Here is a 26,919-nt window from a genome sequence, read left to right as displayed (position 1 = left end):
ATTTTGACATCCCTTAAAAATAAGGCAGTCCTGCCCTGGCCAATTTGGCTCAGCGGTTAGAGCGTCGGCCTGCGGTCCGGAGAGACCCGGGTTCGGTTCCCGCTAAGGGCATGTGCCTCGGTTGCAGTTTGTCCCCGGCCCTGGTTGGTCATGCGGGTGGCAGCCACTCGATGTGTCCCTTTCACGTTGATGTTTCTCTCTCTCTCTCTCTCTCTTCTTCTCTCTCCCTCCCACTCTATCTGAACAAAAAATGGAAGAATATCCTTGGGTGAGAATAAAAAAATAAATAAGGCAGTCCTTTGCCCAGCCGGTGTGGCTCAGTGGTTGAGCATCGACCCATGCACCAAGAGGTCACTGGTTTGATTCCCGGTCAGGGCACATGCCCAGGTTGTGGGCCAAATCTCCAGTGGGGGCATGCAGGAGGCGGCCAATCGATGTTCTCTGTCATTGAAGTTTCTATCTCTCCCTTCCTCTCTCTCTCAAATCAATAAAGAAAAAAAAATTAAACAAACAAGACAGTCTTTTGTCAAAAAAAGCTGGGTCTGTGAAGAAATGAACAGTATCCTCTCTAATTCCTAAGGTTTTGTTACCTGAAGTCACAGTGCCCTCTTTCCATCTGATTAATAGGACATGTTACTTGTTCCCTGATGCGTCCCACATTCTGTTCCCATGGCAGTCCTCGTGAATCGTGAATGCCTGGCATGGGCTAGGTGCTGTTCTAGGCATTGAGGATACCCGGTGAGACAGTCTCATTTCATAAGTAGTCATGTGGCCCTGAGTCAGGTAAGGGCAGAGCAGTGAGTTAGACTGATAGGGCCCCTGTCATCACACCGGTGGTCATCTCTGCTTGCTTCAGCCAGAGCAGAAAATACATCTGCTCTCCATATAAACAAAGAGTACCTGTATTCCTCAGGTTGAGGACAAGCCTACTTCATCACCAGTGAGTTCCATAACATTCTCATGTACTGGATCCTTCGCACAACCGTCCTCCCTCCCCCAACATACTTGACAGGTTGCTTCTCTCTGACCCACGCTGAGGGACATGGGACCATTTGTTTATGTCCTGTGTCATACTCAGCTGGATGGGGCCAGTCAGTAGCTGGACAATGTCAGTAGGTGGTGCTCTAAGGCAGCTTAAGGCCTCAGGGCCTATCTCCTGGACAGGAGTGAGGAGAAGAGGAAGAGGCAGAGCCAGGGACAGAAAAGGACTGGTTAAATATTCCATTGAGGCTTGGAGATCAGACACTCGACATATCGCAGTTGGGGACTTACATCCTCACTGATGACGTAGAAAATCTGTGGCATACATTTTTTCCTTCTAAGAAATTTTCCACCTGCATATTTGTAAGTGCTTTGTATCAAGTTTTTCCAAGACTATAAATATAACTGAAACTCTGTATGAGAATCTGTTATCTGGCAGGATAACAGAGTTTCATAAAAAGAGTGTAGATGGGCGAAGAATGTCTAGGGTTGCCTTAAAATTGAGATGTAAGGGACTTCAGCAACTACTTCTAGCAGTTTGATGTAACAAGCTACCATGTTGGAGAAGCCCACATGGCAAAAATTGAAAGTGACCTCTGGCCAACAGCTGACTCGGAACTGAGGCTCTCAGTCTGGCAGCCTTTAAGAAACTGAATTCTGCCAACAACTCTGTCAGCTTAGAGTTAGATCCGTCCCCAGCGAACCTTCAGATGAGAGCCCAGCACTGCTGACTGTATCGCAGCCTGGGAGACACTGGAGCCAGCGAAGCTGTGCCCAGATTCCTGACACTAACTGTGAGACAACAAATGTGTGCTGGTATCAAACGAAAGAACGAAGCCTGCTTATAAATTCAGTTCATTTTACTACTGGAAAGAGACGGGCTGGGAAGTAATAAGGGGGCTGGTGTTTTGTGGGTGCATACTGATACTAGCATAAGCAAGAGAAATAAAACCAAACCTAGCTCTTTTGAGATTTTCCATCATGCTTATTTTCTTGGTTGTCTTGCCAGGAAAAAGACCCTTCGATTGCAACGGACCGATCGTTTTTGAGTATGCTTCCAGGCCAGTCCCTCACAGACAAACTGTACAACATTTGGATTCGCCTTCAGAGCCACGTCAATATTGTGTTTGATAGCGAGATGGACAAGTTAATGACGGAAAAGTACCCTGGCATCAGACAGGTGAGCAGTAAGTGGGATTCCCATCGCTAGCTGAAGGGGGTTAATAATAAACATTTGCATTGAAACAAAATAATAATAAACTTGATTTTTTTATGCTTTCTTTGGACTCCCCTCTCACCCCCAATAAAGATCCTAGAGAAGAAGGATGGCTTATTCAGAAAGCACATGATGGGAAAGCGAGTAGACTACGCAGCCCGTTCTGTCATCTGCCCAGACATGTACATCAACACCAACGAAATTGGAATCCCCATGGTGTGTGTGGAGGGGGCCAGATGGGAGTGTCCGGGAGGGCTGGGGAAGAAGGTGTATGGCAGATTGTGGTGACTTGGGTGGGGACAGCTTCTCCTTCCTGGGTACGTTGTTTGGAGGGTTGTGAGTCTGTGTGATGGCATTGCTCTCACTCCATGCCAGGTCTCCTAGCACCCTCTGCCTCTGAGGAAGACCCACTTCCTGGGCCACCAGGGAGCTGGCTGCAGGGCGTTCCACATCCCCGCCGGCATATCTTTCTTCTGCCGTCTTGGCCTAGTCTTTACATCCTCCTTGTCAAAGTGGCTACAGGACAGAGATGAGCCCGAGGGATGTCAGGGATGTGTACCCTTGGTTGCCAGGGAGAGGAAGGCGGGATCCGCCAGAGAGGAGGTGTATGTGAGTCATCCACCCTCTCCTTCCTGTGGGTAAGCAGTTCCCCCCATCCACACATTAGTGTTTCCTTGGGGAACCAGCCTCCTTTTTTCACTTCCCCACCAGCCTAAGCTGTGGTGCTTATTGGCAGCAGCCCTTTAATCGGCTTCCTCCTTAATGGGCCTTGAGGTCAGTAATATGAAGATGGTTTAATTTCCTTCATGGAGAGTGTCACTTCCTCATTCACGGCCCCTCTGCTGCTCTCAGGGGAATGCTGGGAATGTGCGGAGCTCGGCTGCTCTGATGGCTGCCGAGCCCACTGTCTCTCGAGCACACGTGGGCCTCCTTGGCAAGGACATGACGAACGAGGGGACAGGAGTCAGCGAACACTCGGTGTTCTGTGCCCACCACCTGGGAACGTTAGGTCTTTGCATCTGGAAGCGGGGTCCAGTGGCAGGGAGCGGCAGCATGAAGCCGGTGGGGACATTCATGAGTCTGAGGCCCGTGCCTCTGTTGTTTTCTCTGCACGGAGGGCTGGGGCTACCCTGTTGGCTTTGGCCTCATGATGCCTAGACTGTCCCCATCTTTGAGATTGCTAGCGCTGCCTTCTCTTTCCACTTTCAGAGGTGCCAGGCCTCTCTTTGGATTGGATCTGGGTTCATTTGGTAATGGCTTGTTTCCCAAGGGGACTCTGCAGTTATCCCTCAGCCCACCTCCAGCCTGCCCCAGTTCTCAGGGCCATGTGGCCCGGTTGTGGCTCACTGGATGGCTGTGAGGAGCAGAGCATGTGAAGCTGACTCTTGGTCCTTTGTGGCACATCTTTCCCCTAGGACCCCATGGAGAGGTGTTAGGGAGCAAAGGAGATGGAATACATTTGCAGAAGGAATGAAACCATCTTCACATTACTGACCTCAAGGCCCATTAAGGAGGAAGCTGATTAAAGGGCTGCTGCAGAGTAAGCTGGAGACTCGGCAGTGAAGCACATAGACTAGGGTGTCTCCTGTAAAGTCGGCATGCCCACGGAAACACACACACAGGAACGTCAACACTCAGGCAGTGGTCAGTGCATCGGCGAAAGTCGAACAGGGAGTGCAGGGTGGGGTGGCAGGAAGGCCTCACAGAGTGCCTTGGAGCAGAGAGCTGGAAAAAATTCAAGTTTCTTTACGTGGGACTTCTCAGACTCTCTGATGTATTTATATGCATTTAAAAGCATCCAAGAGTTTAGAATATTCAGTAGCTCAGAAACTCATTTAGGCAGGGAATTGTTTTTCTTGGAGCGGATGAATTGCAGGTCTTGTGGTTAGTGTGCGCCGCATTTTCTGTGTCTCAGGAGGCTGAGTCCATTTCAGAGCCCCCTTGCTTGTCGTGGCTGCCAGGACTGCCGAGCGAGGAGATTCTGATGCCGTGTCTGGGTCCAGGGCGAGGGCCGCGTTCAGTGGGTGATGCCTGCCGGGGTGTGGTGGCATTGAGGGCAGGCATTTGCCACCTCGGACAAGCTAGTGTCCCATTCTGTGTTTCCTTTGGGGCCCGTGAATTTATTGGCAGATGAGGAAATGATGGTTTTGGAACGGGTTACAAAAGTCTAATGTGTAAATGGCAATACTCAGATCACTCTCTTCAGACAGACTGTTAGGAAAGGAGGCCCGATCTCTTCCCTTGAGGCCTTGAACGTGGAGACCTGGCCTGTGGAGAAGACAGGCAGGATGCTGCTTCCCTCCCCAAAACACCTTTTTGGCTAAGGCAGAACCTTCACATCTTCTGGGGAGAGTCACACAGCTTATTGAGTCAGATCTTGGGTCCACGGAACCTTTTTCAGCCCACCCTGAATTTTTATATCCACTCTTTGTTTTCAGGTGTTTGCTACAAAACTGACCTACCCTCAGCCAGTTACCCCGTGGAACGTTCAGGAACTGAGGCAGGCAGTCATCAACGGCCCCAATGTGCACCCGGGAGCCTCCATGGTCATCAACGAGGATGGCAGTCGCACAGCCTTGAGTGCTGTGGATCTAACCCAACGGGAAGCTGTGGCCAAGCAGCTCCTGACACCAGCCACGGGGGCTCCGAAGCCCCAGGGGACAAAAATTGTGAGTAGTGGGAAGGTTTGCTCAGTGACTGCTGGCCGCCGGCTGTGGCTCCAGTGAGCGCCGTGGCTGCGCAGTGCTGTGTGAGCAGTTTCTGCCCCCCCGAGATGACGCTTCCCACACGTGGGTGTTCTAGGGGCTTCGTGGGCCTGCTCTATCTCCCTAGCTGGAGCGCAGCTCCTAGGGCTCTGACACCATGATTCAAGCTTCATTTGGCTGCCGCACACCACGCAGCACAGTGCTGCGCACTCATCGGGTTCGAGGAAGCTCCTTAATACTCACTCAGCCGTGGTCCTGGGGCAGGAGAATCTGCTGCCCTCGATCAGGGCTGCGCAGAGGGTGGTCCTCAGAGCAGCCGCAATAGCATTCGTGCAGCTGGAGAGAAGTACATTCACCCTTACCCTCCTCTTCCCCTATCCACTGAATTGGAATTGCTGGGAATGGGGCCCAGGTGTTTGTGTTTTAACAAGCTCTTGGGGGCGGGGGGTCCTCTGCATGCTAAAGTTTGAGAACTGCCCCAAAGTAAGGAAATACTCTGTCAGTGATGACTGATAACTGACAGGTTTCATCGGCTGCTTCCACTTCAGGCGGTTGCTAGTGTTCACCCGTAGTGTGTGTTAAGGGATCCTGGCCCTTATCTGGGCTCCACTGGCAAGAGTACATGACTGATTGGCAGTGTTGGCTGAGAGTGTGAAATCAGTGGGTGACAGCATTTGTCAAATAATAGTCATTTGTGATGGCAGAGGGTAGCAAATGACCCCTAACCAGGTGGTCGTGGCAGAAGTTGTTGGAGTTAAATAGATTCAATTTGGGTTTAATTTCTAGCTGAGGCCTAGTGTCGGGGGACTGACCTGGTCTTTGCAGTGGGTCCGAGCATTGCTGTTTCCTCAGCCATGGAAGAACTTTGGATGAGAAACAGGGAAAAGAAGCTCCCTTGGCCTTATTTCAGGACCATTGATTTCCACCGTCCTCCACTGTCGCGTGTCGTCTCGGTTCCATCTTGCAGCTCTCCCGAGGTCGAGCAGGAACATGCCAGTGGTTTCTGCTTTGGTGGCCAAGGACACATGCAGACACAGAACGTCACCTACCTTTTTTTTCTAGTGCATTCAGATTTGTGTTCAGGCTCACAGGTATTCTGCCTTCCTTAAGTGCCGGTGTTTCTAGGAGCTGCGTGAGAGCTGCAAGAGAATTCGACGTGTATTTCGCTGAACTTGCAGCAAACTCGAGCCAGACGTGAATCGGTCTCAATAGGACATTTTGAGAGAGGAAAGCAGAGTGGGTTCAGGTGGTACTGAGTGAGAGCCCCTGCCGTGTGCTGCACTTTGCCAGTCACCGTGGACAAGACCCCACCACCCTGGAGTTGACGGTGTCACCACCAGGGAACAAGACTGCAAGCGTGTTGCCCAGTGTGAGTGCGGCGCAGGCAGTAGGGAATAGCAGTGGAGGTCAGTGACTTGAGGGACGTGCGCTTGAGGAGAAAGCAGACGGAGCGCAGAGTTGCAGGGAGAGTTTAGAGACATCAGGAGGCGGGTGAGGGCTGTAGGGAGCCAAGTGGGGAAGCAGGGGGTGTTCAGAGGGAGAGCCAGGGCGACTTGCTGTGGAAGGGGTGTCAGGGCGGTAGGAGGGAGAACGGGTGAGAAGGAAGCCATGGTTTGCAGACTGCACAAGGGGAGAGCCCTGGAGGAGACATGGCTGGGCCCTGCTAAGACGAGGTGCTGGTGGAGAATCAGGGCCCATTTTCTGTAAAAGGCAGAGATGTGGTGCTTAGATTTGGGGGCCACAGAGTTAGGAAGTGAAATTATCAGTCCTCAACTCTGACCGCCGGGTACCACGAAGAGAGAAGGTAGGGGAGGACTGGGAAGCTGAGCCTGGGAAGGTGAGGGAGGTGAGCTCTTTTGGTGTCCGTGTTTGTCCTCCCACATGGTTGAGGGTATCTCTGTGTCTCCCAGGGACACTTACTAGATTCTGTTGATTAAACATGAACTTTAGAAAGAGAGGAAGAAGATGCAGCAGTGGAAGTCACCTGCAACCCAGGGGAAGGAGCCAGGTGTCTGAGCCTTTGTGAGGCAGCGAAGGCAGTAGCTTAGGGCCCTTAAAAGAGAAATAGCAGGATATGGGGGTTTCTGACATTATTAGGGTGTGAGGATGAGGCCGCTGCCAGGAGAACTTCACGTGGCCTCAGTTAGCTCCGTAGGGTCTGAGACCAGCGGGATGGGAGCTTAGGGAGGGAGCGTTGGCCTCAGTGCCACGCACTAGCCAGTTCATGGGAAGTGACTGGAAGGCGTTCTGCGCAGCAGTGAAGTTGCATGAGGTCAGCCCCGTTGCTCGTCTTCCTGCTGGAGTTCAGATCCTGAGCACATTGTCCCCGCTTTCTCCTCCAGCCTCACCTCAGCTCACCCTTCACATTCAGTTGTCCCCGTGGACACAAGGCTCTTTGTCCCCTTGGGCCCTGTGCTTGCTGTCCCCTGCCTGGAATACTCTGCCCTCCCCACACTCCCCGCTAGCTCCTGCCAGTCCTCCACGTCTCAGCTAGGTCCTCGTTCCTCCAGGGTAGGGTCTACAGACGCTCTCAGCAATGGGCCAGACGGTAAATGTTGCAGGCTTGGGGCCGTGTGGTCTCTGGGTCTCTGCTGCAACAACCCTGCTGAAGCATGAAAGCCACCACAGGTGGTGCATAAACAAGTGGGCGTGGCTGTGTTCTCAAAAATCCATTCACAAAAGCAGGTGGCTTGCCTGCATACTGTAGTTTGTCCCTCTCAAATCTGTGTTCGATCCCCCCATTGTGTTTCCTACCACACCCTCATTCTCCCGTGGCTCCCACTGCATAGTGTTGTCACTGTGGATGCCCCCATCCAGCCACCATTGAGTTCCTGAATCCCACGAGGACAAGGGCAGGGTGTTCTGCTCACCACCCAGGAAACCTGTGTGGAGTGGATGGATGCACGTTGAGGTTCAGGAGGCTCAGAGGTGCGAGGGACCACGTGGGACCTGATCATGTTGCCCAGGGCAAAGGCAGGAAGGGACTTGATGAAAGAAAAGTGATTCTTACGTCAGGACCTGAGGACTCAGGAAAATTATCTTTATTCTCCAAAATTTCAATAATGTTGCAAGTAATACATACACACTTCATCAGGTACGAGTGCGCTTGTAATTTATCTGTGATTTGTGAAGACTTTGGTTAACAGCGTTGTGTATGGATCAGGGCCAGGCTAAAGGGCTGGGTGAAGTGACGGGCCCAGGTGGGGATGAGAAGGCTAGAGAGAGGGGAAAGGATGACTGGAAGACCTGTTTCCTGGGAGGTGAGACGTCTCTGCTTCCCTTGGGCCTGTAAATGGAGGAGGAAGTGGCCAGGACGGCTGAGTTGCATTTCTCGCCCAGCAGTCTGCCAGCAGCTGATTTTGGCTCTGAGTCTGCCTCTGAAAACTCTGACCCGGGCACTGGGGCACACTAATTTTCACTGCAGTGTTTATTTAGAGACAAGAGAAAGGAAAGGCCTCAGGTTTGGGTTGGCCAGGGGAACACCCTGTGCTCCAGGGCTTCTGTTTGGCTTGGCCAGGGCCTGCCAGTCTGGCCTCCCTGTCTTCCCAGCTGCGGGGTTTGCTTATACTGGAGGATGTGCCGAATTTGCGACTCAGATCCGAGGCCCAGCCTGGGGTTTTGGGCCTGGGCCACAGGTCCAGCAGTTACTCCCTTGAGAGCCTAAAGAAATAAGACCTTGAAAGTCAGCTCAAGCTTCATGACATGCCCTGGGCAGATGCTTATGGGAATCCTCAGTATCCAGGTCTCCTTGGAAACAGATGTGGCGACAAGGAGGCGAAGGTGTAATTCCTCAGGGAGCAGAAAGACTGACTCTGCACCATTGCTTTTGGGCCTGCCTTCCAGGATATGAGGGGTTTGCCCCTGCTTCCCTGAGCTGGAGGAAACTTCCACCCCAGAGGAGGAGGAATGGGGAGAGGGAAGTGGGGAGCATCTCTTAGTAACTTCTAGCCCCTTTCTCTCTCCAGCCTTCTGGTGCAGCTGCACAGATGTGGACAACATAAGGATACACTGGCCTTGTAGAGATGTGTTGTCCTCCAGCCTGTTGTCTGCTGGGATTTAGAGAAGACTTGGGGTGGGGGGAGGTCTTACCTAGTCTCCATGATTCCCCTGAGCTGGTTAGGGGGCATGCAGGTAAGTTGGAGTAGCAGTTGCCTTAATGCATTTGTTTTTCAAAGGAGCATTTACATTCATCATTTAGGAAGTCCAGTAGTAAATATAACATAAGATAAAGGGCAGTGGAAGGCTTACTGGGGCTAATAGTAAAGCCGGCTTTGTAGGGGAAGTGTTCTGTCGGGGGCATGACCAATGACCTATCTGTGAGGGGGAAAAAGCATGAATGATGGTTGTCTTTAGGAGACAAAATCACTTGTGGTTTTAGTCTCTTTAAATTTGTTTACGTTTTCTCTTCTTTCTCCCCACAATGAGCATATCACTTGTGCAGTAGTTCTTGCTTTCTTTAAAAATAGTTGAAGATCTTTTTAAAAAGATTTGCAGAGGTAAATAAATATATGCTCATTGTAACATTAACATTACATTGTAATAATAACACTGTGATGATAACCTGTGCCTTACTCACCTTCCCCATGTGCCCCTACCCCTCAGGAGACCATGGTGACAGTTCGGTGAGGATCCAAGCGTCCTTTTCTCTAGTGTATATAAATACGTGCAGTTTAGGTTGGGTTTTAAATCTTCTCATTCTATCACGGTAGATGGCACCTAGATCTTTTTTTTTTTGTTTTTTTTAACTGGAATACATTATTGCCATCACTCAGACTAGTATAGATTTAACGCAACCTTTTTCTTTTTTAAATATGTTTTTATTGATTTTACAGAGAGGGGAAGGGACAGGGAGAGAGAAAAACGTCAATGAGAGAGAAACATCAGTCATCTGCCTCCTGCACATTTCCTACTGGGGATCAAGCCCAAAACCCGGGCATGTGCCCTGATCGGGAATCGAACCAGCGACCTCTCAGTGCATTGGACAATACTCAGCCAACTGAGCCACAGCAGCCAGAGCTAACTCAGCCTTTTTCATCACTGCGTAATATTCCATAGTGTATACCATCATTTGCCTATGCCCCTTCTATGGGGCAGCCAGATTATTTTCAGTTTTTGCCACTGTAAACAGTGCTACATAAACATAATATTTATATAACCTTGCATTGGTACTCTTTTTCTTCTGACAGGCCAAAGGAAATGAGTTTTAAAAGTTCTAGAATCTGTTATCTAGTCACTTTCCCAAAGACCATGGCAATTGAAACTTTTTATGAATCTTTTCAGTGTAATGAAATGTTTCAGAGGGCTTGGAACTGCGAATCAAGAACCCCACATTCCAGTCCTGGCTCTGCTATATGAGGTTGTCAGGGGATTTCTGAAATGTAGAATTTATCCTTACAATACCGTCCGTGTGGACGTTGGCAGGTGGAGAGGATGCTAGAGGTCTGCCAGAGCCTCTCAAGCCCAGGGGTTTCATGATTACATTCAGATATGCTGTCCTCAGATGTGTTCATTTCTTTCTTCAGATCACTTCTCTGAGGAATTCGAGACTCTAGAAGGCCATGCAGCCCTGAAGGAGATAGAAGTTACTGGACAGGGGCCTAAGCCTAGTCTGTTGTTGGTGCCTCTGAACCCAGAGCCTGGATGGGGCTATGCTGGACTAGTAGCCATTTCTCAAAGATTTTTAGAGTTTTGTTCCAGACTAAAAGTTCCCCTTTTATTTAGTTGAGTGAAGCATGAGACAGAAGCCAGGCTGAGGTGAGCTCTTGGAATGGTAGTAATGATGCTGAAATTGCTGCTAATCACCCCTCTGCTCTGTGCTCTGCCCCCAGGTGTGCCGGCATGTGAAGAACGGGGACATTCTTCTACTGAACCGACAGCCCACTCTGCACAGACCTTCCATCCAGGCACACCATGCCCGCATCCTGCCTGAAGAGAAAGTCCTACGGCTCCACTATGCCAACTGCAAGGCCTATAATGCTGACTTTGACGGAGACGAGATGAATGCCCACTTCCCCCAGAGTGAACTGGGCCGAGCCGAGGCCTATGTCCTGGCCTGCACGGATCAGCAGTACCTTGTTCCCAAAGTAGGTCTGAACTTCAGGCCAGTCCACAATCATCGCTGACACAACTTGGCACTTTAGATCTGGGCCCTCTGTCTCCTGGGGTCAGGGGGTTGCCCCAGGCCAGAAGCATGTGGAGCACAGGGTCCCAGCCTCTTCCAGGTGGGAGGTGGGGTTTTTGGCCCTCTAGTTGCTTAGAGCCAGGCAAAGGTTTCTGTTTTGCTGCCTCTTAAAAATAGAAATGGTAAGGATCACCACCAAAAGCTGACTTTAGTAGCTACACAATAGGTCTTCTCTTCCAGACTTATGTTTTGATTCTACAGCTTATTATTCTTGGCAAGGATTAGCATCCCAGCTGTGTTTGGTCCTCGTGGTTCTCAGATGACTTTGATCCTTTGAATTCTGATAGGCACAAATTTTTTAGAGACAACTCCAAGAGTCTAAATGAGCTCTCCTACCAGGCCATGAAGGCATCTCCTCTTTGAATCTCTACCTTCTTTCTCTGAGGTTGGTCCTCAGAAGCAGACCCGTGTGGTCATGGCTGTCCAGAGGAACACCTGGGAAGGATGCAACTTCCTTGCCCCTGGCCTGACCAGATGACCCATTCCCATTAAGTGGCAGAGGCCCAAGTCAGTATGCTCATGGGAGGAACAGAGTGAGAGAGAGCCAGTCCCCCATACCCCTCACCACTCACCCAAGACCTGAGGCCTTTTAAATTATAAACCATTTGCATCACAGTGATTCACAATAATACATCATTCACCTGGATTGTGGTGGAGTATGAAAGAACTAGTAGCAATAATACAGAATCGCGGCTACTATTTCCAAGCACCTTTTCAGTGCCAGACACTGTAAAGCACTTTGGAGGCTTCTCCTTTTACCCTCCCCACAGAGGGCGGAGTAGGTGCTCTTGATGTCCACATTTACACACGAAGAGGGTATAACTTGCCCCTGGACAAGGGACACACAGCTCAGGAGCAGGAGGAAAGACAGGGAGCTCCCAGATCCTCTAGGGTTTTATTCTTATCCCCTCTGAGGGCCCTGCTGCTCCCATGCAGAAGAGATGGAGACCTTTGCACCCAGGGATCCTGGGAGGCTGCTCAGAGATGTCCAGCATCGATTAGTGCCCTCTCCTGGGAACTTCTCTTTCCCCATCAGTCATCTGCCTCCCAGGGAATCAGGCAGGTGGCCAGGGGCCTAGCATCCCAGTGTCTTCCCACCAGACACACCACAGTAGCTTCACAATGGACTCAAATGTTTGAGTTCAATTTTATTTTCCTCACCTGCCCACCTTAGCCAGCTGTTGACTAGGGGAGGGTCTGAAAGGAAGAAGTTAGGGCCCACTCAGGTCACTCAAAAATGAAAAGAAATAGTTTTACTTATTTTACTAATAATTGGAAGAAATATTTGGAGTTATTTTATTTGAAAATTGGCTTTTTGCCTTTTCATGTGAGTAATAACAATCATAGCCGAAGTAGTGGTGGCAACTTGCAAACATCCTCTTGTGCAGTCCTCACAGCCTTATGAGGCAGGTGCGGTTTTCACATGAGGAGCACGTGAGTAACTTGCCGGCCAGCAGTGAGGTCAGGACTCAAACTCAGGTCCATGTTCAGCCCCCTTGACAGGCGAGGCTGGGGTGCAGTGAGGACACGTGGAAGGAAGAGGCTGCCAGGTTCCAGTCGGCTCTCTGACTCTAGAGCAGTGTGACATTTCACCACGGGAACACCACCAGAGAGGAGCAGGTGGCTCCGTCCCTGCTGGCAGAGTGGCCTCTGGTCATGAGCTGCATGTGGAGTTGGGTGCTCCGGAGCCAACTGGGGAACTTGGACATTCCACACTTCATTTTGATTGAAAAGGGCAGTATAGGGTCTTCGTGCTTGCATGTGTGCTGCAAAGGGCAGGCCTGTTCAAATCCAGATGTGCCTCATCGCATGTTTGCAGGCCTATGAGTTTTAGGTTGGGAGATGGGCAGAACACAGGTAAATAAGCTTATATCAATGATTTAATATCTTTGTTTAAACTTGTTTTTCAGTCACAGTTGACATACAATACTATATTAATTTCATGTCTGCAACATAGTGACTAGACATTTTATATACCTTACGAAGTGCTCACCACAGTAAGTCTAGTACGCAACTGACACCATATATAGTTATTACATTATTGATTATATTCCCTGTGATGTACTTTATACCCTTTGACTATTTTTTATAACTAGCAATTTTTACTTCTTTTTTTTTTAAATCCTCATCTGAGGACATATTTGCATTTATCTTCAGATAGAGCAGGAAGGAGAGAGGGAGGAAGAGATAGAAACATCTATGTGAGAGAGACACATCGATTGGTTGCCACCCACACGACCCCAGCCAGGGCTGGGGGCAAACTGCAACCGAGGTACATGCCCTTAGCGGGAACTGAACCCAGGACTCTCTGGTCCGCTGAGCCAAACCGGCCAGGGCAATTTTTACTTCTTAATTCTTTTCACCTTTTCACCCATTCCCCCAACCCTCCCTCTCATCTGGTGATCATCAATTTGTTCTTGGTACCTGTGAGTTTATTTTGTTTCTTATATTCTACATATAAGGAAAAGCATATGGTATTTGTCTTTCTCTGACTTATTTCACTTATTTAGTACCTTTTAAGTCCATCCATGTTGTCACAGATGGTAAGATTTCATTCTTTTTTATGGCCAAGTAATTCCATTGTATATATGTACCACGTCTTTTTTATTTTTCTATTGATAGGCACTTGGGTTACTTTATCTTGCCTATTGTAAATAATTCTGCAGTGAACATAGTGGTACATGTATCTTTTCAAATTAGTGTTTTGGGCCCTGGCTGGTTTTGTCCAGTGGTTAGAGCGTTAGCCCAAAGACCAAAGGGTTCAATTTTCGGTCAAGGCATGTGCCTGGGCTGTAGGTTCAATCCCCGGTCCTGGTCAGGGTCGTGCAGGAGGCAACCCAATTGATGTGTCTCTCACATCGATGTTTCTTTCTTTCTCTCCGCCCCCCACCCCCTCCACTCTATCTGAAAATCAATGGAAAAATATCCTCAGGTGAGGATTAACAACAATAAAAAAATTAGTGTTTTGGGTTTCTTTGGATATATACCCAGAAGAGGAATCTCTGGGTAATAGGCAGTATCATTTTTAATTTTTTTGAGGAACCTCCATACTGTTTTCCATAGTGGCTGCATCAATTTGCATTCTCACCGCCAGTGCATGAGTGTTCCCTTTTCTCCACATCTTCGTCAACACTTGTATTGTTGATTTACTGATGATATCCATTCTGACAGGTGTGAGGAGATACCTCATTTTGTTTTTATTTGCATTTCTCTGATGATTAGTGACATTGAGCATCTTTTCATGTGTCTGTTGGCTATCTGTTTGTCCTCTTTGGAGAAATGTTTATTCAGGTCCTCTGCCCATTTTCTAATTGGATTGTTTGTTTGGTGTTGAGTTATATGAGTTCTTTATTAATTTTGGGTATTAACTCCTTATCAGATGTATCATTGGTGAATATGTTCTCCCATTCAGTGGGTTGTTTTTTCATTTTTGTGGTGGTTTCTTTTACTGTACAAAAACTTTAGTTTGATGTAGTCCCCTTTATTTTTTCTTTTGTATCCTTGCCCAAGGAGACATATCAGAATAAATATTGCTAAGAAGTGTCAGAGAGTTTACCACCTATGTTTTCTTATAGGAATTTTATGGTTTCAAGCCTTACATTTAAGTCTTTCATTCATTTTGAGTTTATTCTTTTATATGGTGTAAGAAAGTGGTCTAGTTTCATCTTTTTTGCATGTATCTATCCAATTTTTCCAGCACCATCTATTGATATTACTGTCTTAACCCCATTGTATATTCTTGTCTACTTTATCACAGATTAATTGACCATATAGCTGCAGGTTTATTTCTGGGCTCTTTATTCAGTTCCATTGATCTATGTGTCTGTTTTTATGCCAGTACCATGTCATTTTGATGACTGTGGCCTTGTAGTATAGTTTGATATCAGGCAGCATAATACCTCCCACTTTGTTCTTTCTCTAGATTGCTGAGGCTATTTGGGGTCTTTGTAGGTCCATATAAATTTTAGGGTTATTCTAGTTCTGTGAAAAATGCCATTGGTATTTTGATAGGGATTATATTGACTTTATAGATTGCTTTGGTTAGTATGGACATTTTAATATGTTAATTCTTCCTATCCATGAACACAGTATATGCTTCCATTTATTTGTACTTTCTTCAGTTTCTTTCTTCAGCGTCTTACAATTTTCTGAGTATAGGACGTTTACCTACTTGGTTAAATTTATTCCTAGGTGTATATATATATATTTTTACACAATGTAAATGAGATTGTTTTCTTAATTTCCCTTTCTGATAGTTCATTATTGGTGTATAAAAATACAACCAATTTCTGAATATTTTTGTATCCTGTTACTTTACAGAATTTATCAGTTCTAGTTATTTTTTCGTGAAATCATTAGGATTCTCTCTGCATAGTATCATGTCATCTGCAAATAATGACAGTTTTACTTTTTCCTTTTCAATTTGGATGCCTATTTCTTTTTCCTGTCTAATAGCTATGGTTACAACTTCCAGTACTATGTTAAGAGTGGTGCAAATGGACATCTTTGTCTTGTTACTGATGTTAAGTGAAACACTTTTATCTTTTCCCTGTTGAGTGTGATATTAACTGTGGATTGTCATATATGGCCTTTATTATGTTGCAAAATTCTTGCAGTTTTTACTCACCCCCTTCACATTTATTTTTTACTAGTTGTGTGTGTGTGTGTGTGTGTGTGTGTGTCCCTTAATTTATTGTTGTAATTACACATGCTCTTCCTACTTTTCCTACTTTTGTCTTTTAACCTTTGTGATAGTTTTATAGGTGGTTGAATAAATTAATTTCTTAACAAATAAAAAGTGAAAAGTTTGTAGGGAGTGATCTGAGGGTTAACTTCATTTTTAGTCAATATCTTTTGTCTTAGGTAAAGAGCTTTTGATCCTTGATACTTTCATTTAGTCCTTAGTGTAAATGCCAAGAGGTGGAATTCTTATTTTTACTGATGGTTATAAAAGCGCAACATGTCTTGAAGTATTTTGGTGGCAGTATCCTAAGAGGACAAGAAGAACTGGTTTTGTAAACTAGGAAAGCCATATTTTTGTAATATTTTTGGTATCTTTTTCTCTGTTTTTCACTTCACTTTGTTCATTTTTCCATTTCTTTTACATTTCTAGGTTCTCTTCCTTAACTAACCACAATACACAGTTAAAGTATTTTTTGTTTGTAAGTATTTAATAGAGTTGTGTATTGTCTTTTTTACTTAAAATTGGAGATGAATGGAACTTCTTTTTTTTTTTTCAGAAAACAAACTTTTTATTTATCTTTTTCTTTGTGGATTAATTTTTTTTCTTTTTTCTTTTTCTTTTATTTTTGTTCATTGAGGGCCAGTGCTTTGTGGAAATTATTTTTTAACAAGGCTTGAGAATAGCTTTCTGACTTCTACTTAGTCAGCCAGAAGACTGAAGTCACAGAAAACCATAATTCTCTAAGCATCCTGACCAAAGACAGTAATTGTAATGTCATTTTGCTATGATATTAAGTGGAATAGGATAACTGGCAATTATCTGGGTTTTTGATTTAGAGATGGTCTTTTTGATCCTAAGCAGGATTTGGGAAATTCAGAATCATAAGTTGACCCTTGGTAAATTGCTTTAATCAGCATTCCTTCCTAGAATTCATGATTATTGCATTGAAAGCAATTTAGCCATTAAGGTAATTTTCTAGCAATGCAGAAATCTGGACAGAGAGGTTAAGGCATGGAATAGATCGCATAACATGTAATTATGTTCTTTAAAGGAAGAAAACAAAAGGAAAAATCTGTATCTGCCTCCAAAGATTGTGGGATGAGTCAAATGTGTAATACTAGTTTCAGTTTTCCCCCAAGCAAAATAAGACCATGTCTTTGGAACAAGATACCGAGTATAATTTTTTTTTTTACTCTTCACCCTGAGGACATGTTTATTGATTGTAGAGAGAAGAAGGGGGAGAGAGAAACATTGATGTGAGAGAGAAGCATCTGTCGGTTGCCTCCCATACACACCCCATTGCAGGTTTGGGGATCAAACCTGCAATGTAGGTATGTACCTGACTGGGAATTGAGCCCACAATTTTTTTTTGTGTACAGGACAGACAACGCTCCAACTAACTGAACCACCCGGCCAGGGCCAGAATATCATTTTTATTGAAGTTGGTAACTCAAAGCCTTTGTAAGACGGGCTGAATGCTCTGTTGGATCTTGCCTTACATCTATGGCATCTGTACAGCCCATTTGTAATAATTAGCTTTGAGTTTTCATAGATCCATTGTCACAGTATTTAGACTGTTTGACAGGTATTCATTTTAGCAATTAAAAACAAAAATTTTTTTTCTTTATTGATTTTAGAGAGAGAAGAAATGAGCGGGAGAGAGAGATAGAAACATCGATGAAAGAGAACATCAGTTGGCTGCCTCCCAGTTGCCTCCCTCTGGGGATTTGGCCCACAACCTGGGCATGTGCCCTGACCAGGAATAGAACCAGCAACCTCTTGGTGCATGGGTTGATTCTCAACCACTGAGCCACACCAGCCGGGCTCCGTTTTAGCTTTTGAATTAGTATGTGTGGTTTAATTCCTGGTGCTTCTCCAGGGCTGCATTTGTGAGTTCCTGTGACACTAGTTATGAAATATGGCCATAATTTTGGATAGTATGTAACAACCAAATGATAACAATCCTCAGATTTTTCTCAAGTCCCCATAAACATTGAAAAGTTTGCAAAACTGCTTCTCACAAAATGTCAGTGAGCACAGCTATTTTTACTTTAGTGTGCTTTATGTTGCTATGAACACAGACCTGCAGATAGAGTTCAGGAGACTGGGGAGCAGAAACACTGTGAAAAGTGTCAAATGAGATTAATGTACCCACCAAAACTGGGCCTTTTATAAAAACCCTTGTGCGGGCATCTGGTAGATGACCTTTTTTAAGGGCCCACTATGAGCATGTGCTGCATTGCATCAGATGCTCATAACAGACACTCTTCCTGTATGTCAGGGCCCTCTCATGAGCCTCTCAAGGAACCTCTGCCTGAACCTCTGCCCCCTTGCACTGCTGTTTCAAGTCACTGCTCAGGCCTCACTGTTGTATTTCCTCAGAGAGACCACTCCTGACCACCCCTCTACCTCAAACCATGTGATGATCCATTCTGTTATTCCTCTATGTCATTTAAAATTATTTGTATTCAGCCCTGGCCAATGTGGCTCAGTTGGTTGAGCATCATCCCATGTGCTGAGAGGTCACCAGTTCTATTCCTGGTCAGGTTTGCAGGCTCAATCCCCCAGGACAGGGTGAGTAGGAGGCAGCTGATCAATGTTTCTCTCATTGATGTTTCTGTCTGTCCCTGTCCCTTCCTCTTGCTTTAAAATCATTAAAAACCTATTTTAAAAAAATGAAAATAGAAACAAATTTTTTGTGTTGATATTTTATTCAATTATTTGTTTGCTGTTTCGTTCTTCTTCATCATAGAGGATTGTGCCTGTTTGGTCCAGTAGATTGGAGGTCTGAGTGATTGGACTGCTCAGTAGGCCCTCAATAACTATTTGTTGAATGGATGACCAATTTAGAGGAGAACCCAGCCAGAAATGTGTGAAAAATACTAAAACATAAAACCAAAATATAAAAACAAGAACATAGCCAACAGCAGCCAGACCAAATTTACTCAAAAATGCTAAAAATATGCGGCACTAACTAGAACCAGATGGAATTATGGAGGAAAGGCTTGGGGAAATGGATGAATTTGAAGCAGTTTTGATACGGAACTGTGGGCAAATGGCAAAGGTGGAAGCCGGTCAGGAAGCTCTGGTCATGTGCTTTGCGAGGCAGTTTGCTCTCAAAATGAGAAGCCTGGGCACCTACCTCCTGAGGCTGTGGGGAAGGACATCATGGGCTGTTGCTAGGACGCAGCCTCCAAGCAGATGATTAGGAATTAGAATGTGACTTAAAATTTATCTGTGTTCTTCTCTTTTTTTTGTCTTGGTTTATAGGATGGCCAGCCATTGGCAGGGCTGATCCAAGATCACATGGTTTCGGGTGCAAATATGACCATTCGAGGCTGCTTTTTCACCCGGGAGCAGTATATGGAACTGGTATACCGAGGACTCACAGACAAAGTAGGACACGTGAAGCTCTTTGCTCCTGCCATCCTGAAGCCTTTTCCACTGTGGACAGGAAAGCAGGTAATTGGGAGAAAACAACCAGAGTATATGTCAGAAGGAAATGGGCCGCTTATTTATACAAAAGGTTTCATTCCCAGAGGAGCCACACCAGAGACAGAGAAATAACAAATCAGACAATAGTGTGATTTTCTCTTTGACAGGCTCCTGGGTCTGGGTAGTTTCAAGGGAGTATCTACTAAGAGTAGGCTGCATGGTTTCTGTCCTCTGCTTCTAACTTAAACTTGATGTCCTTGCAGTCCAAATGGTGGTTATAGGCAGTGGTGGTGGTAGTATTAGTAGTATTTTGGGAGAGGAGCGAAGTGCTTTACTGAATGCTTTAACTATGTTATCTTACTTAATTCTCACAACCAATCTGCAATGCAGAAACCACTATTATCAGTGTTTAGCAGTTGAGGATATTGAGGCTTAGAGAAGTTAAGTTATATGCCCAAGTCTATAGGAGATAGCTGGGATTCAAACCCGGGGTTTTCTGAAAATCTGACTTCCAGTCAAGATGGTGGTGCAGGTAAACGCAGTATTGTGTCCTCCCACAACCACATCAAAATTACAACTAAACTACAGAACAGCTATCATTCAAAACCACCTGAAATCGGATGAATGGAAGTCCTACAACTACAAAATTAAAGAAGCAGCCACATGGAGACTGGTAGGAGGGCGGAGGTATGGACAGGTTGGTCCCACACCCACATGTGGTGGATAAAAATCAGGACACCTCGGCTGGGAAGGTCCTCCCTGAAGAGTGAGGGGTCCTCATCCCACACCAGGCCACCAACTCAGGGTTCCAGTGCCAGAAAGAGAAGTCCCCATCACTCTGGCTGTAAAACCAGTGGAACTGAGGTTGAGGCAGACTGAGGCCGCTGGAGCCCCAGGCAGCTCCTTTTAAAGGGCCCACTCACGGACTTACTTGAACTTGCTCCCTCTCAGCTCCGGTGTTGGGGAGGCAGCTCGAAAGGCACCAGAGACATATTTGTTTGGCATTGGGGCGAGGGCTGGAGAGGCAGCTTTCTCTCAGACAGACCTGCTGTCAGAGGCCTTTGTTCCTTTGGTGGGCCGTTTCCTGAGGAGGACCACAGACTGCAGCAATATTGGGACTCCAGTAACCTGGCTCACACTATTCGCTCTGCCCTGGTGATTCCCTGAGGCCCTGCCCCACCCAACTTTCAGGCCCATCCAAGCTGTTACCAGTTGCTTTACCATAGGAATGGCATATCTTGGATCCTGCTTCAGATTTTCCTAAATTCTCTCAAACAAGCAGCATCTGTTCTCAGCAAGCCCCATACCTCTTGTTAAGTGGCCCTAGAAGCAACCATCCTTGGTTCACAACTTGGCTTTGCCTGGGCACCTCCAAGCTCAGCACAAGAAGCAGCCATCTGCAGACCTCTTTGTAACTCATGCCTGGAGGCCCTAGGTAGAATACAGGCAGTGGCTGACCTTGCCCCAGAACCAGTACACCCAGTGGACAGCTTCAGAACACTGCGAAACACTACCACCCAACCACCTCTACAAGTGACACGCTCAATGAGTGGACTCAGTGGGTATCAGAGCCCTGATGAAGTAAGTCTTGCTCTATGTGGTGGGTCCCTGCATAGCTGATCATCCAAGGTAGTCCGAGGTCGATGGAGAGTGGGCACCGCCAGTCCTTGCAGCTGATCAGCCTGAGTAAAAACCTCTCATTTATGTGCCAACAGCAATCAAGTCTCAATGACAACAGAAGGGTCTAAAGTCCACACGAGGGGTGCACCTTGAGGACCCAGCTGGGAGACCAGGGAGGCTGTGCCACTGGACCATACAGGACACTTACTACAATAGGCCACCGTAGGAAGCCCAGGTATAGCAACTCCACCTAATACATAGAAACAAACACAGGGAGGCAGCCAAAATGAGGAGACAAAGAAACATCTCGCAAATGAAAGAACAGAACAAAACTCCAAGAAAAGAACTAAATGAACGGAAGATAAGCAATCTAACAGAAGCAGAGTTCAAAACACTGCTTATAAGGATGCTCAATGAACTTAGTGAGAACTTCAGTGAACTTAGTGAGGGCCTCAAGAGTATCAAACAGGATCAGTCAGAAATGAAGGAGGCACAAACTGAAATAAGGAATAATTTACAGAGATTCAGTAGTAGAGTAGGTAAAGCCAAGAAGCAAACCATCGATTTGGAATATAAGGAAGCAAAGAACAACCAATCAGAACAGCAAAAAGAAAAAAGAATCCAAAAAAATGAGTATAGTGTAAGAAGCCTCTGGGACAACTTCAAGTGAACCAACATTCTCATCATGGGGGTGCCAGAAGGATGAGAGATAACAAGAAATTGAAAACCTATTTGAAGCAATAATGACAAAAAACTTCCCTAACTTGGTGAAGGAAACAGACAAACAAGTTCAGGAAGCACAGAGAGCCCCAAACAAGATGAACCCCAAGAGGCCCACACCAAGACACATCACCATCAAAATGCAAAAGGTTCAACACAAAGAGAGAATCTTAAAAGCAGCAAGAGAAAAGCAGTTAGTTACCTACAAGGGAGCTCCCATAAGACTGTCAGCTGATTTCTCAAAAGAAACTTTGCAGCCCAGAAGGGAGTGGCAAGGAATATTCAGAGTGATGAAAAGCAAGAACCTACAACCAAGATTACTCTATCCTGCAAAGCTATCATTTAGAATTGATGGCCATATAAAGACTTTCCCAGACAAGAAAAAGCTAAAGGAGTTCATCACCACCAAACCATTATTGTATGAGATGTTGAAGGGTCTTCTTGAAGAAAAAGAAGATCAAAAATATGAACAAGCAAAATGGCAATAAAGATGTATCTATGACAATTGAATCTACAAACAAAATGCACAAAGAGAACAGAAACATTATCATAGATACAGAGAACATTTTGTTGGTTGCCAGATGGGAAGGGGGTTGGGGGAATGGGTGAAAAGGGTGAAGAGATTAAGAGGTACAAATTTGTTGTTAGACTGACAAACCTCAAAGGGAAGGGGGATGGAGGGGTGGGAAGAAATAAACCAAAGAACTTATATGCATAATCAATGGACACAGACAACAGTGTGGGGAAAGGCAGGAGGGGGTCAATGGGGGGAAAAGGAGGAACATCTGTAATACATTCAACAATAAAGATAAGTTAAAAAACAAACAAACAAACAAAAAACCCCAGGGTTTTCCAACTTCCAAAACATCACACTATACTTCCCCTTAAAGCAGGAATGGGGAACCTTTTTTTCTGCCAAGGGCCATATAAAATTATCAACTAAAAAATTTAGCCTGCTATATTTGCAGGCTAATTTGGTGAGGCATGTGATGTCTGGTAGCTAGTATTCATTTTGCAGGCCTTATATGGCCTGCAGGGACAGACATTTCCCACCCATACCATAAAGTAATAAAATGATAGTATATGTAGTGACCAAATAATTAAATGTTGGTTAGATCACTAGGTTCATCCTTAGGCCTAACTAACAACTAATCAGCTATCTCATCTTGGCTCTGTGGACCTGGTATTCTCATCTATAAAACAAGTGTTTCCGGTTGATGATCTTGGAAGCCTCTTTCTGCTCTTCAATTCTTTAAGTCTGCTGACCAGGAACTTGACTGGTTTTCAGTTGTTAAACTAACCTTACATTCCTGGAATAGTCTTTACTTGGTTGTGAGGCATTACCCTGTCTGTATATTATTGAATCAAGAAAAATTTTGTTTAGAATTTTTTTTGCATTTGTGTTCATGTGGGATATTGATCTGTAGTTCTCTTTTCTTGTAATATTTTTGCCTGATTTGGGTATCAGGGTATCACTGGCTTTGTAGAATGAGTTGGGGACTAGTTCTTCTTCAGTTTTCTGAAAGTTTGTGTAGCACTGGTATTATTTTTCTTAAATGTCTGGTAGAATTCACCAGTGAAGCCATCTAGACCTGGAGTTTTTGTATAGGAAGGGTTTTAAACTAAAATTTTTATTTCTCTAATATATATAGACTCTTCAGGTCACCAATTTACTGAATGAGTGTTAGTACTTTGTTTTTTTCAAGGAATTTGTCGATTTTATCTAAATTGTTGAACTTACCGGCATAAAGTTATTCATAATATTCATACACCATTCTTTCCTATTAATACATTGTATCACCTTTCTCATTCCTGATATTGGTCATTTATGTCTTCTTTTTTCCTGATCAATTTGCCAAGAGGTTTATTGCTTTTTTAAAAAAAAAAAATAGACTTTATCTATTTTTTTGTTTTCTGTTTCATTGATTTTGCTTTGATTTTTATTATTTTCTTCTACTTTCATTGGGTTTTATTTGCTTTTCTTTTTCTAATTACTTAAGGTGAAAGCTGACACCATTGACTTGAGACTTTTTTTCCTTTTTTTATATAAGCATTTTACTTATAAATTCTGGCCCACACCCTCTTTTTGTAAATAACGTCAGACCGGATAACAGCTATGCTTACTCATTTATGTGTTGCCTATGGCTGTTTTCTTATTATAATGGCAGAGCTGTAACAGATTGTATGGCCAGGAAAGCCTAAAATATTTACTATCTGGTTTTATGGAAAAAGCTTACCAACTCCTTGATCTAAACTATCCATATTACAGATTTTTAATCAAACTGCAGAATTCTCTGTATATTCTGTTAAGTCAATTTCCATTTCTGGCTAGGTCGACAAAACCATTTTTGTAATTGCTTTGTGATGTATTTAGTTCATTTTAATGACGTAGGGTTCATTCTGTGTTCCTACATGTAGATCCTCCACAGCATTCTTTTCAGCCCATTCTGTGTTGTATGCAATGATATGATATACCAGTTGATTTAACTGGCCCTCTATTGGCAGACTTTTCTTTCAAGAAATCCATTTAATTTTCAAAAGTTTAATGCAGGCTTAGTATTAAATTTTTTAAATTAAAATTCTCATAGATTCTACTTTTCACAGTTCAAGATAATGTTGCAAACGGTCTAGCATGTATATACTTCTAGAATTTTAGTGCAGAAAGAGACCTCAAATCATCTTGTCTGACTGTCTTGTTTGTTTTTTTTTTAGATATAATTTATATTTAACATTTAATTTACCATTTTAAAAGTGTATAATTCAATAATTTTTAGTATATTCACTATGTTGTACACTAATCATTACTAGCTAATTCTAGAACATTTCCATCACCTTTAAAGAAACTCTGTACCTATGAGCATTCAGTCCCAATTTCTCCCTCCATCATCCCGACAGTTACTTTCTGTCTCTAGATTTGCCTGTTTGGGACATTTTATATAATAGAGACATACAATATGTGTCCTTTTGTGACTTGCTTCTTTTACTTCATATAATGCTTTCAAAATTCATGTTGTAGCATTCATTCCTTTTAATGGCTGAATAATATTCTGTATGGATATAGCACATTTTGTTTGTCCATTTGTTAGTAGATAGATGAGTGATTTGGGTTGTTTTCCTGTTTTGGCTACTACAAATAAAGTTGCAATGAATATTTGAGTGCAGGATTTGTGTGAACATGTGTTTTCTTTTCTTTTCTTTTTTTTTTGGTACGTGCCCTAGTGGGAACCAAACCTAGTGGAGACTCTCTGGTCTGCAGGCTGGTGCCTCCAACCACTGAGCCAAACCGGCCAGGGCTGAACATGTGTTTTCAGTACTCTTGGATATGTAGCTAAGAGTGGAATTGATGGATCTCATAGTAATGCCGTCTAACTTTCTTGAGGAACTAACCGGCAGTGTATGAAGGTTCCGATTTTTCCACATTCTCATTAACGCTTGTCTTTTTCTTTTTGTATAGCTGTCATAGTGGGTTTGGTTTGGGTTCTGATTTGCATTTCCCTAATGACTACTGATATTGGGCATCTTTTCATGTGCTTGCCATTTGTAGTATCTTCTTTAGAGAATGTCTATGTAAGTCCTTTGCCCGTTTTTTAATTGTGCCTTTTTGTTACATTCTTAGAGTTCTTTATATATTTGGACTGTTAGACCTGTATCACATATATGAATTCCCACTATTTTCTCTCATTCTGTGAGCTGCCTTTGCATTTCCTTAATAACGCCCTTTGACACAATTGTTACTCATTTTGAAGTCCTGTTTATTTACTTTTTCTTTTGTTGCTTGTGCTTTTGATTTTATATCTAAAATACTGTTGCCGAATCAGAGATCACACAGATTTACAGCTATATTTCCATCTGAGAATTTTATGGTTTTAGGCCCTTACCATTGATCCATTTGGATTAATTTTTGCATACGTTGAGGTAGGGGTTCAGCTTCATTCTTTGCGTGTGGGTGTGCAGTTGTCTTGGCACCATTTGTTGACAAGACTGTTCTAACCCTTCCCGGATGTTCTTAGCACCCTTGCTGAACATCAGTTAGCCATCGATGTGTGTATTTCTGGACTCTCATTTCTATGCCACTGAGCAATATGTCAATCTTGATGCCACTATACTGTGAATAACTGTAGCTTTGTAGTAAATTTTAAAATCTGGAAGTGTGAGTTCTCCAGCTTTGTTTTTCTTTTTCAAGATTGTTTTAGCTATTCAGGGTTTGTTGTATTTCCATATGAATTTTAGGTTCAGCTTGTTCATTTATGCATCACGGGTAATTGGAATTTCAGTAGGATTGCATTGAATTTGGAGGTCAGTTTGGAGAATATTGCCATCTTAACAATGTTAAGTCTTCCAATGCATGATGTCTTTCTGTTATTTAGATTTTCTTTAATTTCTTTCAACAGTGTACTATAGTTTTCAGCAAGTAAGTTTTACACGTCTTTGGTTAAATTTATTCCTGAGTATTTTGTTCTTTTTGATGCCGTTATAAACGCTGTTATTTTCTTAATTTCATTTTCATATTGTGTATTGTTATGTATAGAAATACAGTTGGTTTTTTTGTTGTTTATCTTGTATTTTTCAGCTTTGCTGAAGCCATTTGCTAGCTCTATTAATTTTTTATGGATTCTTTAGGTTTTCTATATATAAAATTATATCATCTGCAAATATTGGTACTTTCACTTCTTCCTCTCCAATCTGGATGCCTTTTATATCTTATCTTGCCTTCTTACCCTGGTTAGACCCTAGTACATTGTTGGATAGAAGTGGTGAGAGCAGGTATTTTTGTCCTGTTCCTGATCTTAGGCAGGAAAGCATCCAGTCTTTGATCACTGTGTATGTCTGCTGTGGGCTCTTCCTAGATGTTTCTCCTTTGTGAGGTTGATGAGGTTTTTTTCTCTTCCTATTCTGCTGAGTGTTTTTATCATGAAGGCTGTTGGGAGTTTGTCAAACGCTATTTCTGCCCCTTGATTTTGTAGATGAGATGGCAGTCACATTTCCCCGTCCTCGGATGGTCGGGTACATGTGTTTCTGTTACCTTTCCCATCCTGACTGCGCCCAGCCTGGCTGTCCTCGCCGTACGTTTGGCTCTTTAGTTGAGATTCAGCTTGTGGTCAGGATCCTGGGAACGTCTCACCCTCCTGCCTTTCCCCCTCACCTGGCAGTGCTGGCCTTATGGAGAGCCTGGGTCATGACCTTTCTGGTCTTCCACTGTGAATACAAAGAGTATTGTCCGCTTTTTGAAAAGTTTCCTCCCTGCTCTTGGTGTACATGCAGGAAAAGGCAGCTCCTCCTAACCGCCAACCCCATTGTGCACATTTACAAGGCTACTGTGTGGGACCTGCGTCCGCACACAAAGAGCTATTGATGCCAGGATCTGGCCCCTCCTCAG

General features: G+C 44.5%; 1 protein-coding gene across 1 annotated transcript in view; it reads left to right on the top strand.

The window, feature by feature from the left end:
- Positions 1–26,919, top strand: part of POLR1A (RNA polymerase I subunit A) — an 82,920-nt gene that overhangs the window by 25,504 nt on the left and 30,497 nt on the right. The window contains exons 10-14 of the mRNA XM_036262713.1: positions 1,991–2,161; positions 2,291–2,413; positions 4,636–4,866; positions 10,731–10,985; positions 19,038–19,229. Coding sequence (XP_036118606.1) covers positions 1,991–2,161; positions 2,291–2,413; positions 4,636–4,866; positions 10,731–10,985; positions 19,038–19,229 — 972 coding nt within the window. The remainder of the gene's footprint in view (positions 1–1,990; positions 2,162–2,290; positions 2,414–4,635; positions 4,867–10,730; positions 10,986–19,037; positions 19,230–26,919) is intronic.

The sequence above is a fragment of the Molossus molossus genome, unplaced genomic scaffold (genome assembly GCF_014108415.1).
Source record: "Molossus molossus isolate mMolMol1 unplaced genomic scaffold, mMolMol1.p scaffold_m16_p_15, whole genome shotgun sequence".
In the NCBI taxonomy this organism is placed as follows: Eukaryota; Metazoa; Chordata; class Mammalia; order Chiroptera; family Molossidae; genus Molossus; species Molossus molossus.
Note: the sequence above shows the minus strand (reverse complement) of the source record. Positions and strands in the feature narration are given on the sequence as shown.